The sequence below is a fragment of the Oncorhynchus keta genome, unplaced genomic scaffold (assembly GCF_023373465.1).
Source record: "Oncorhynchus keta strain PuntledgeMale-10-30-2019 unplaced genomic scaffold, Oket_V2 Un_contig_8017_pilon_pilon, whole genome shotgun sequence".
Taxonomy (NCBI): domain Eukaryota; kingdom Metazoa; phylum Chordata; class Actinopteri; order Salmoniformes; family Salmonidae; genus Oncorhynchus; species Oncorhynchus keta.
Window position 1 is genome coordinate 26,110 of NW_026289804.1, and position 11,900 is coordinate 38,009.

At 43.7% G+C, this 11,900-nt stretch overlaps 1 protein-coding gene across 1 annotated transcript; it reads right to left on the reverse strand.

The window, feature by feature from the left end:
• Positions 1–43: 43 nt before the first annotated feature.
• On the reverse strand, positions 44–11,358 carry LOC127926643 (membrane progestin receptor gamma-B-like). Its single transcript, XM_052512127.1, has 9 exons — positions 11,212–11,358; positions 10,720–10,847; positions 8,942–8,980; positions 6,890–7,074; positions 5,514–5,640; positions 4,648–4,692; positions 2,699–2,795; positions 1,853–1,997; positions 44–1,514 (listed from the first exon to the last, which is right to left on the reverse strand). Exons 1-9 carry the CDS (start codon positions 11,263–11,265, stop codon positions 1,237–1,239), a joined length of 1,098 nt encoding a protein of 365 aa, XP_052368087.1. The 5' UTR covers positions 11,266–11,358; the 3' UTR covers positions 44–1,236.
• Between the last annotated feature and the right edge of the window lie 542 nt (positions 11,359–11,900).

Below are 11,900 nucleotides of genomic sequence, written 5' to 3' on the forward strand. Positions count from 1 at the left end.
TTCAAAATATATTAACTAAAATATTAACTAAAATGAGACAAGATTTACAGGAGCCAAAGAAAACGTTTAATGTGTAACGGAGAACTATAATGTCTTGGTGATGCTTTAAATAATACTGTACTTAACAGTTTACAGGAAAGCGATCTGACATGTATCACTTGTATCTCTAAAAGGCAGCTTCACTTTAGTAGCTGACCATCATACATACTGTACACTTCATTAATAACTTATTGTATCCTTCAGTGCTGATTTTAGTTTACAATATACTACCAAAACCCTCTACTTAACAGTCCTTAGACTACAGACTGTGGTCCTAAAATTGTTGATGTGTTTGTGGTACATATCCATTGTTTGTGTATAAAAATGATCACGTGATAAATATATTTAGTATAAAAATAAAGTGTTTAAAAATAAAAACTAAATTGAAGGAATATTGAAAATTCCTCTTCATGTAACATTCAGTGGATTGATTCTTCATATACAGTTTGACTTCCAACTGCTCCAGTCTCTTCCTGTATCCTCAGTGGATTGATTCTTCATATACAGTTTGACTTCCAACTGCTCCAGTCTCTTCCTGTATCCTCAGTGGATTGATTCTTCATATACAGTTTGACTTCCAACTGCTCCAGTCTCTTCCTGTATCCTCAGTGGATTGATTCTTCATATACAGCTTGACTTCCAACTGCTCCAGTCTCTTCCTGCTCCTCAGTAGCGTTGGTAAATCAGCTAACAAAAGCAAGGACTACGTGTTTAGTACTGTGTACTTGTCCTAAAGTCAATGTAATACTACTACCAGAGGTACCACTAACCCTGTCTGTCCCTCATTGCAGTATATATGGAGCTCTTGTTCAGCTACCAGTTTATTCATCCGTGCTGACAATGTGAAGAACAGTTCATTGCCCCTTCAGCATTGTATCTTGTCAGGACTTCACCTCTATCCCTCTATCCAACACCAAGAAGCCATAGTGGTTCACTTCAGTTGTTCACCTCTTCTCCCAAGCCCACCCCCACCACAGTGTCCAGTTTAATCATAGTAATATAATACAAATATATGCCATTTAGCAGACGCTCTTATCCAAAGTGACTTACATTCATGCTTGTATACATTTTACGTGTGGGTGGCCCTGTGAATTAAATCCACAATCCTGGCATTACAGGCACCATGCTCCACCAACTGAACCATCCAGTTCCTACAGCCCATATACATTGTCATTAGCATGTGGCTAATGGCTAGTACTAGTGGTACTGGCAGCCCTTGGCTATTGGATGTGACGGTGTCTTCTCAGTGTGTTCTCCCCGGGTGGCTGACCAGAGCAGAGGCAGACTAAAGAGGAAGATGATGCCAAGGCTGAGGGTGACACTCAGCAGTGCCGCCCCCAGTGTGTTGGTGAAGGTGATGGGCAGAGAGTACGTGAGGAGCCACGGGCGTCGCGTCACCATGTCCTGCTCAATGGCCTCCATCTGGAAATGAGTGCCGATTATGCCGAACACGTGGAACAGTTGGTGGCTGTGACCTGCAGAGGGTGCAAAAGGACTGTGGTTAAATACCTACAGTAGTAGTGGTACAGGAGAGGTACGAAGCAGAACTCAACGAGGAGAACTGTAACTGGCCAGCAACAGAGGAACTGGCCTCCACAGCATAAGGGGGAAACAGGAAGGCACAGTGAGACCCAGAGGCAGTGATATAAAGAATACTATGTTGTTATAATGCTACATATGTCATACCACTAATGTCAAGCCAGTGTTGATCAGTATCCACTGTATTACAACAAGTCTTGCACAATACAGTGACAAATCATTCTGAAATGAATCAAACAAGCAGCCTTTCCAGATAGACCATATGCACTTTGACCTATGTAGTCGAAGCTGCCGGGGGCCAGGCGCTCTGGTAGGTGTGTGGCGAAGAGGAATGCGGTCAGGAAGGCCAGGGCGATGTGGGTGTGGTGGAGGGGGTTGGTGTTGTTGTCAGTGCAGCCCTCACCCACACAGAGGAAGAGCTGTCAAAACACAGTAGAATGTATTATCCTCACGTCACGTGACAGGCTACATCACAGTCATACTCCACATGGCTGTTGAACCAAGATAGCATGGTACAGGTGTAGGATATTCATTTGATCACCCGGTTGTTGCAGGACATTTCCTATACAGCAGGAAACACCAACTTGTAGTGTATTTGAGCTTTAAATTTTTTTTTAACATTGGTAATTTACAGTTCAAAATTTCAGACTTGATATGCCCCAACTTAAAACGTATCAACCCATACAAAAATGTCCATGAATTATAATCTATAATTATAATCAACATTTCTGTTGCTGCAGGATTATTTTACTGCTGTGAGAAAGTGGTCAAATTAAGATCCAATAGCTGTGCATACAGAATTTCAGAACTGTTCATGAATACTTAAATGTACACCTTCATTCCACTGACTTGACCATAATTATACCATTAACCAGACAACAAAGTGTACAGAGCTTGCTAGGTTTCAAAAGATATAGTCGTACAATAATCAGAGAAACTAGCTTCAGCTCATTTTCCTCCCTAGTCCCACGATCTGGCAAAAAAACGATAAAAACATCACATGAATCAAACATTGACACAGTACACTTCAATAATACAAACACTGTTCTATACTTTAACTTTTCCTCAGGCACAGAAGGTGCGTCTGTCACACAGAGGGGTGAGAAATGTAATGACTCACCCTGTAGAAGAGAGGAATGTTGTCGAACAGGTAGGGTAATGCGAAAGCTAGAATGCGGAGACATTTGCCAAACTTTGGGCTCTTACACTCTGAGAATCTGAAGGAAAAAACAGTTATGGTTGTTTTATCAGCCATCACAATGAGCCAAATCCATGCACATTCATTATACACTGCAAATAAGTATGGATTTTAATGAATCAACGTCTGCCATCTCTTTGTTCCCCATCTCTGTGCATTAAGGATAGATGAATAGAAGATGCTCTTAACAGCATCTTGGGATCAAAATATTGCATTACTGTTGCATGGTTGTTCAAATGATTAGAAACCCATTTCCCGTTATCGAATTTGGCAATAAACTGTAGCCTTTATGAACTTGCTCCCAAATAGACACTTTTTCAGTGCATTTTTGTATCTAGCATGAACTCATCTTGTTTAAATATTACACAGGACATTTTCCTGGTTTTATATTCCAGCACAAATCACTTACAGTGCATTTGGAGAGTATTGAGACCACTGGACTTCTTCTGTTTAAGAATGATGGAGGCCACTGTGTTCTTGGGGACCTTCAATGCTGCAGAAATGTTTTGGTACCCTTCCCCAGATCTGTGCCTCGACACCATCCTGTCTCGGAGCTCTACGGACAATTCCTTCAACCTCATGGCTTGATTTTTGCTCTGACCTGCACTGTCAACTGTGGGACCTTAAATAGACATGTGCTTTTCCACATCTTATCCAATCAATTGAATTTGCCACAGGCAGTCTTCAATCAAGTTGTAGAAACATCTCAAGGAGGATCAATGGAAACAGGATGCACATGAGCTCAATTTCTAGTCTAATAGCAAAACGTCTTTTTTTTTAAAGGCTGTAACGTAACAAATGTGGGAAAAGTCAAGGGGTCTGAATGCTTTCCGAACACACGGCTTTAATTCAATTCACTCACCTGCTCTCCTTACCTTCCACACAATCATAACTGCTGAGTCATTGTCAGATCAGACTAGCAAAATTGATTCTGTTTTTGTAGCTTTGAAACACATTCCAGTGTAAATGAAGCCAACTCCCTCTTCACATAAAGAACACACGATCTGTTGCTAACTACTGTACATGTCTTCCCTCTCCTTACTACCTCTTCCAAATAAAACCACACTTGATAGTCTATCTATGGAGTGACGAGGCCTACATGTTTTTTTGTTAGCTCACACACACATCATTGAAAAGGGAGGTGCATAGTGCCACTAATATTTCAAGGGCAACTCCGCCACTTTTCAACCTCTTATTCATTATCTCCAGCACCGAACCAGTGTCTACATATGTGAAAATGGAAATCATGCGTTTGATGTATTTGACACCATTCCACCCATTCTTCTCCAGCCACTACTATGAGCCCATCCTCCCCAATTATGGTGCCACCAACCTCCTGTGATAGACAGTGAGTTAGGTTAGCAGTAGCACACTGAGTTAGGTTAGCAGTAGCACAGGGAGTTAGGTTAGCAGTAGCACACTGAGTTAGGTTGAGTTAGGTTAGCAGTAGCACAGGGAGTTAGGTTAGCAGTAGCACACTGAGTTAGGTTAGCAGTAGCACAGTGAGTTAGGTTAGCAGTAGCACACTGAGTTAGGTTAGCAGTAGCACAGGGAGTTAGGTTAGCAGTAGCACAGGGAGTTAGGTTAGCAGTAGCACAGTGAGTTAGGTTAGCAGTAGCACAGGGAGTTAGGTTAGCAGTAGCACACTGAGTTAGGTTAGCAGTAGCACAGGGAGTTAGGTTAGCAGTAGCACAGGGAGTTAGGTTAGCAGTAGCACAGTGAGTTAGGTTAGCAGTAGCACAGGGAGTTAGGTTAGCAGTAGCACAGGGAGTTAGGTTAGCAGTAGCACACTGAGTTAGGTTAGCAGTAGCACAGCAGTTGACAGATAGCAAAAGAAAACGCATGACTAACGGAGATGACATGATGTTTACCTTTTTATGATGTCATGGTTATATTGGATATATGGTAAACCAAGCCTTAGCAGAAAAGAGGAGGGAGAAGCATTGTGAGACTGCCATCAAGCAGAGAATACTCAGTAATAATTATGAAGAAAGGTAGGCAAACCAGTCAGTGTGCGTTTTAACAACAATGTGTAGGCTTAGTGTACGATGACAAGCAAAGTCACAATAGCTGCTACACAGTGAAGCTAAGCTGAGGTAAAAGACAGGTCTAATTTGCCTCCTATCATGCATGATATTTTGACAGAAAGGAACTGAAAGGAGCAGTTTCATTCCCCCAAATGAATTCATAACAGCAGTGTGTGTATCAAATCTACATGAAATGTATGTTAAAATGTTTCTTGTCAAATATGAGTCCACACAGTAGGATTTAGACTAAATGTGATTGTTTCTGGTTGGAGGAATATTGTCATTTTGTAATCTTATTAATTCACAACATCCAAAGCTAGGAGTCAAGTTGTACAATCACATTCCTTTAAAACCCAGAGATAATTATACAATATCCTCATTAGCACTATGAGATGCCTGCGATTGAGTGGTTGCTAAACAACAGGCAGGTTGACATTTATTGTCACGAGTCTTGTCCTGGAGGCAGAACTGAGCATTTTCCCCTTAGATAGGCCATATTGTAAACATTCATGAAAACAAACATTTGCTTTTTTGGTTTTCATTTAAGGTTAGGTTTAGCAGTGTGGTTAAGGTTGGGGTTAAGGTTTAAAATCAGATTTGATGACTTTGTGGCTGTGTCAGCTAGTGACCACTCTGCAGAGCTGCCTCCAGAACAAGGAAAAACACTAACCTGCAAACAACAGTGTCCTTCCAGTAGAAAGCTCTCTTACCTGGAGTAGCAGGCTAAGGCGGTACAGATGACAGTGTTTACCACAGCGATGGGGATATAGTACTGGTGGAACGAACTGTTCACCCACTTATCAGGAATCACGTAGGCAGAATATGTTATGGCTGAGCCTGGAGGGAATGAAATATGCATAACCATACATGCAGGAATAGACACAAATACATAAACATGTGTGTGCATAAACATGTACTGCAAACTATGTGTATATACCATAGACTATATATAGATGTGTATAATATACACACATACAGATGGAGGATCTTCATTTGATCACCCTGTTCCAGGAGATCTTTCCTGCTGTTGCAAACTGGCTCAAATGAAGATCCTCCATGTGGGAAAGGCATTCATACGTGTGTATACAAAACACACACTGTCACCCTTCAGCATGCAGATGCTGGAAGAAGTGTAGGTTCCAATCTGAGGACTGGCTGGTCCAGGTCTCAGTATCCATGGTACATGTGCTTAAGCACAATCCTGGATGCATTTCCATAACTAATAACGCCCTTTGTATGGCAGGTTGGTGCTACACATGAGTTAGTTTGAGGGTATAGTTACCCTGACTGTACATGATGTCCTGTTCAAGACCTGCTACACACAAAGGGATTTTTAAAACTGGGTGCAGGGCTACATAAATGCAAACCATTATGCGTTTTTCCACATCATCCCCTACTGCCACCCATAGACACCTTTTGTAAGCCCCTCCTAAATCCAAAAGGATTGAATGGATGAGCCAAATGTGGTCATAGAGCCTGTGGCAGGCCAGGCAGTTGGTGCCATTTATCTTACACACATGCACTTCCATCAAATCTATAAGGAGGCATTAACAAGCGACTAGGGGTTGATTTGGGATTGGGGGAAACCACAGAATTAGATTAAATGAAACAGGTATAGATGTTTAATGTGATCAATCCAACACTCCAAATTGTACATTAAAAGTATGACTGTCCAGTGTACCCACCACAGAACATCCATTTGAATGGGACTACATTCCCTTCCTACCAGTGGAGGCTTCTGAGGGGAGGACAGCTCATAATAATGGCTGGAATGGAGCAAATGGAATGGCATCAAACGATGTTTACCATTCCACGGATTCCGCTCCAGCCATTACCACGAGCCCATCCTCCCCTATAAAGGTGCCACCAACCTCCTGTGCTTCCTACCCATTCTAACTCCATCGGGGTATCATACAAGGACTCTCAGTTAAAAGACCTGCAGGTTCAAAACTTTATACATTGACTAGATAGAATCCATACAATGCCGTTCCCTCTAGGAATACACCTGCATAACATAGTAGTCATGTCGCTAGGGGCAACAATGTTCTTTTGAATAGAATTCCATTTCTATGACATGTCTACTCACCCAGGCTGTAGAGACTCAGAGCTCCGTAGTCGAAGAAGAAGCAGATGTGCCGTGCGCGTGTTGACATGGTGCTGAAGGTGTGGGCACAGCTAGAGGCCAGTGGGTACACACAGCACGACATCAGGAACACCAGGAGGGGCCATGTGAACGAGTCGCTCCACACGTCAGCAGCCCATAAGAAGTACCTGTCAGGACCACCGACTCCTTCAGCAGCTTCCATAAGAAGTACCTGTCAGGACACACAGAGGGTTAGTTTGGCCCTGGAGGACAGACTCCTTCAGGACCACCGTCAGCAGCTTCCATAAGAAGTACCTGTCAGGACACACAGAGGGTTAGTTTGGCCCTGGAGGACAGACTCCTTCAGGACCACCGTCAGCAGCTTCCATAAGAAGTACCTGTCAGGACACACAGAGGGTTAGTTTGGCCCTGGAGGACAGACTCCTTCAGGACCACCGTCAGCAGCTTCCATAAGAAGTACCTGTCAGGACACACAGAGGGTTAGTTTGGCCCTGGAGGACAGACTCCTTCAGGACCACCGTCAGCAGCTTCCATAAGAAGTACCTGTCAGGACACACAGAGGGTTAGTTTGGCCCTGGAGGACAGACTCCTTCAGGACCACCGTCAGCAGCTTCCATAAGAAGTACCTGTCAGGACACACAGAGGGTTAGTTTGGCCCTGGAGGACAGACTCCTTCAGGACCACCAGTCAGCAGCTTCCATAAGAAGTACCTGTCAGGACACACAGAGGGTTAGTTTGGCCCTGGAGGACAGACTCCTTCAGGACCACCGTCAGCAGCTTCCATAAGAAGTACCTGTCAGGACACACAGAGGGTTAGTTTGGCCCTGGAGGACAGACTCCTTCAGGACCACCGTCAGCAGCTTCCATAAGAAGTACCTGTCAGGACACACAGAGGGTTAGTTTGGCCCTGGAGGACAGACTCCTTCAGGACCACCGTCAGCAGCTTCCATAAGAAGTACCTGTCAGGACACACAGAGGGTTAGTTTGGCCCTGGAGGACAGACTCCTTCAGGACCACCGTTTGCAGCTTCCATAAGAAGTACCTGTCAGGACACACAGAGGGTTAGTTTGGCCCTGGAGGACAGACTCCTTCAGGACCACCGTCAGCAGCTTCCATAAGAAGTACCTGTCAGGACACACAGAGGGTTAGTTTGGCCCTGGAGGACAGACTCCTTCAGGACCACCGTCAGCAGCTTCCATAAGAAGTACCTGTCAGGACACACAGAGGGTTAGTTTGGCCCTGGAGGACAGACTCCTTCAGGACCACCGTCAGCAGCTTCCATAAGAAGTACCTGTCAGGACACACAGAGGGTTAGTTTGGTCCTGGAGGACAGACTCCTTCAGGACCACCGTCAGCAGCTTCCATAAGAAGTACCTGTTTCAGGACACACAGAGGGTTAGTTTGGCCCTGGAGGACAGACTCCTTCAGGACCACCGATGTCAACAACTACAGACCAGTATCCCTTCTTTCTTTTCTCTCCAAAACTCAGCTTCCATAAGAAGTACCTGTTTCAGGACACACAGAGGGTTAGTTTGGCCCTGGAGGAACCATCAGACTCCACCCTTCCAGGACCACCGTCAGCAGCTTCCATAACGCGCTCTCACCACTGGTGTACCTGTTCAGGACACACAGAGGGTTAGTTTGGCCCTGGAGGACAGACTGGCCTTCAGGACCACCGTCAGCAGCTTCCATCTCCCGTCTGGATTACTGCAACTCGCTGTTGGCTGGGCTCCCTGCCTGTGCCATTAAACCCCTACAACTCATCCAGAACGCCGCAGCCCGTCTGGTGTTCAACCTTCCCAAGTTCTCTCCACGTCACCCCGCTCCTCCGCTCTAGCTCGCATCCGCTACAAGACCATGGTGCTTGCCCGGAGCTGTGAGGGGAACGGCACCTCAGTACCTCCAGGCTCTGATCAGGCCCTACACCCAAACAATGGCACTGCGTTCATCCACCTCTGGCCTGCTCGCCTCCCTACCACTGAGGTAGTACCTGTCAGGACACACAGAGGGTTAGTTTGGCCCTGGAGGACAGACTCCTTCAGGACCACCGTCAGCAGCTTCCATAAGAAGTACCTGTCAGGACACACAGAGGGTTAGTTTGGCCCTGGAGGACAGACTCCTTCAGGACCAATTGTTTATCGCTCAGGGGAGCAATCGGAGTCAATTTACCAATAAGGTTGTGGTACTTGTTTCAGTGGCTGTTCCACTGGATGTCAAGTTAATTATGATTCTTCTTAAAAATTAAATCACTATTTTGGATTGTTCGCTTCCATTAAACAGCAATCCACAATTTTGTGGTACTTGTTTCAGCAAGTTAATTATGATTCTTCAAAATTAAATCACTATTTTGGATTGTTCGCCTAAACAGCACAATGATAGCTTTAAAAAAAATACAAAAAAATCCCCTTTAACCAGCCTGGTCTTTTGTAAGATGACCGTATTCTCCAGTTCAGTCAACCACAGTGAGTTACTGCATCTACCACAAGGTTTTCTCTGGCCTGTACACAGTAGTTACAGAGGCAGCGGGCTGTGTTTCCATGTCTCTGCACACCTCATTAACAAATAAACCTTATTTGTGCTTTTCCCCATCGCTACACTGAGCTGTTCACTAATTGTGGCAACTCATTTGAGAGCTGTGAGAGGAGAGAGAAGAGGGAGACAGAGAGAGAGGGAGAGAGAAATAGAAAGGGGAGTTCTTGATCCTTGCAGTGCAGAGGCAAGTGTCTTAACGACTGTCATCAGGTAGACAGTCACATACACCATGTTACACTGCTAATCAACTACCACTTCCTGTGGAAGGCCTCAAGCCTGTGGAATATGCTTCAGCTGCTATTCAATAAAACCTGTTAATCATGTTTTCTGGTTTAGTCCAAATCCAAAGCAACATTGTTCCAGGGAATTGAGAGTGAGAGCATGTTTCAATATGCAGTTGCTTATTTTCTGTCATTAAAAGACGTTATGTTCATTGTTCGTATCCAAATGATAAAGATAAACACTAAACATGAGAGAAAAGTTCAACTGTTTACTCTCGTCTCGGTCTGCATTGAATACTACAATGATCCTCAAAGAGATGTTATATAGGTTATTAAATAGTTTGAGAAGTCCCCCCATCTCCTATTAACTCAAATTCACAGGATTACCTGACACACATTTAAATATACGGATCATTCTTTTTTGGGGATGAAGATTTTTTTGAATAAAGAATCGAAGGTAAAGAGCTCAATTTGTTTTAATCTATGAAGGATGTTAAGGTTGTGAATGTAGTACAACTCTGTCTTAAGGACACATAACACTGCTGTGACAGGACATTTGAGTTCTTACCCAGCACGTATACATCTGATTCCACTAATGAACTAATAACCATTCAACCCTGAAGTAGATGTGTTAGTGCTGGGTAACACTTTATTTAGAAAGTCCCAAGTAGATGGTTTGTAGATGTTCAATAACTGTAAACAAATGTCAATGTTTCTGTACAGCACTTTGTGACATCAGCTGATGTAAGAAGGGCTTTAGAAATACGTTTGATTGAAATAACTATCCACTAACCCTAACCATGATAATAAACCTAACCCTAACCATGATAATAAACCTAACCCTAACCATGATAATAAACCTAACCCTAACCATGATAATAAACCTAACCCTAAGCCAAATTTAGCAAGCAATTGCTAAACAGGATAGTTTGTTGAAAGTATGACCATCTACAGAGCATCTTGTGTGGGACGATCCAAATAAAGTGTGACCAAAACATGTGCCCCTATGTGGCATTCACAAGGAACCCCGTAAGTGTAACAGGTGTCGCTCGGCTATACCATGTGGGCAGGAAGTGTGTCCAGATATTGAGAGTTTCATTGGTCAGCTGGAAGAGGCTGAGGATGCAGTCAGTGGCTGAGCTGCGAGGGTGTCGGTAGCCTGAGATGATGCTGTCCTCATGGAACACCTAAACAAAACAAAACAAAACCCAGGGTTACTGCACAGTTGGCCAACACTCATTCACCACACAGTAGTAGGCTATATCTAGATACATATGGAGAGGAACCTGTTTACTATGAACCCAATGGTTATGATGTTGACATATTTCCCAGTGAAAGTAGGGGATTCTTGAGGGGAGTCACAATGATACATTCTTGACATTCTAAGTGTCAAGAATAAACATAAGACTCAGAATAGTGTTCCACTCAAATTCCATGTCCACATGTTCAACTTCTGAATTAACTGGACTTAAATATAAAATATAACCTCGACTCTGAAAATAATATTGTAGGATTTGTCATTCTAAAACGTAGTGAAGTAAAGTAACTTACTTTTGGGACTTGGTTGATGGTGAAGACTCTGGGCAGTTTAATAAGGCTGAGCATGTTGTCTGAGAGGACTGTGGTGTTGACTTCACTTGCTGTATGAACTGAAGCCAGAGCATCTTTTCCTTTATAAGGTTGTTGCTATGTTGTTCTGCCGGTCCCTCCCTCCCACTCCCCACCCATCCAGAACATTCAGTACACCTGTTCCACTCCTCCTCTCTCTCTCTCTCTCTCTCTCTCTCTCTCTCTCGTCAGGCTCTGCACACCCCATCTAGTTTCACCCTAAGACAAAAAGGTGTTTAGCAGCTGAGTTCATGTTCACACACAGACATACAAAAATATTCACATTCTTCGAAAAAGCTGCCAAGGAAGAACACTTTTGAAAAGGGCAACAGAAGTCTTACCAAAAGTGTTCATATTTTGAAAGATAATGGTTTATGAGTTACAGAGTTTGTCTTTGAGAGCAGTTGGCCTATTGTGCTCTGAAGTAAAAACAATGAGTTAATGACTGATTACGGTAGCCTAACAATCACAAAGGGGAAAGAGCACAGCAGTACAGCGAGTTTAGCAGCTTTCACAGTGATGTTTAGAGATTTCAACCCCTGCCTCGCCTTCGCTTGTGTCTGCTTGGTGCTCGTGAACTAGATCCATGGAATAAGTATCAGAAAAATATATATATTGATCTGTCTATGTAT

Excerpts from the sequence above, each read along its gene's own strand:
- LOC127926643 (XM_052512127.1), bottom strand. The coding sequence starts at position 11,265 with ATGCTCAGCCTTATTAAACTGCCCAGAGTCTTCACCATCAACCAAGTC. Across the intron at positions 7,075-8,941 it reads CTGACGGTGGTCCTGAAGGA|GTACTTCTTATGGGCTGCTG; the intron begins GTCTGTCCTCCA and ends TGGTCCTGACAG. Across the intron at positions 2,796-4,647 it reads AACCATGACATCATAAAAAG|ATTCTCAGAGTGTAAGAGCC; the intron begins GTAAACATCATG and ends TTTTTCCTTCAG.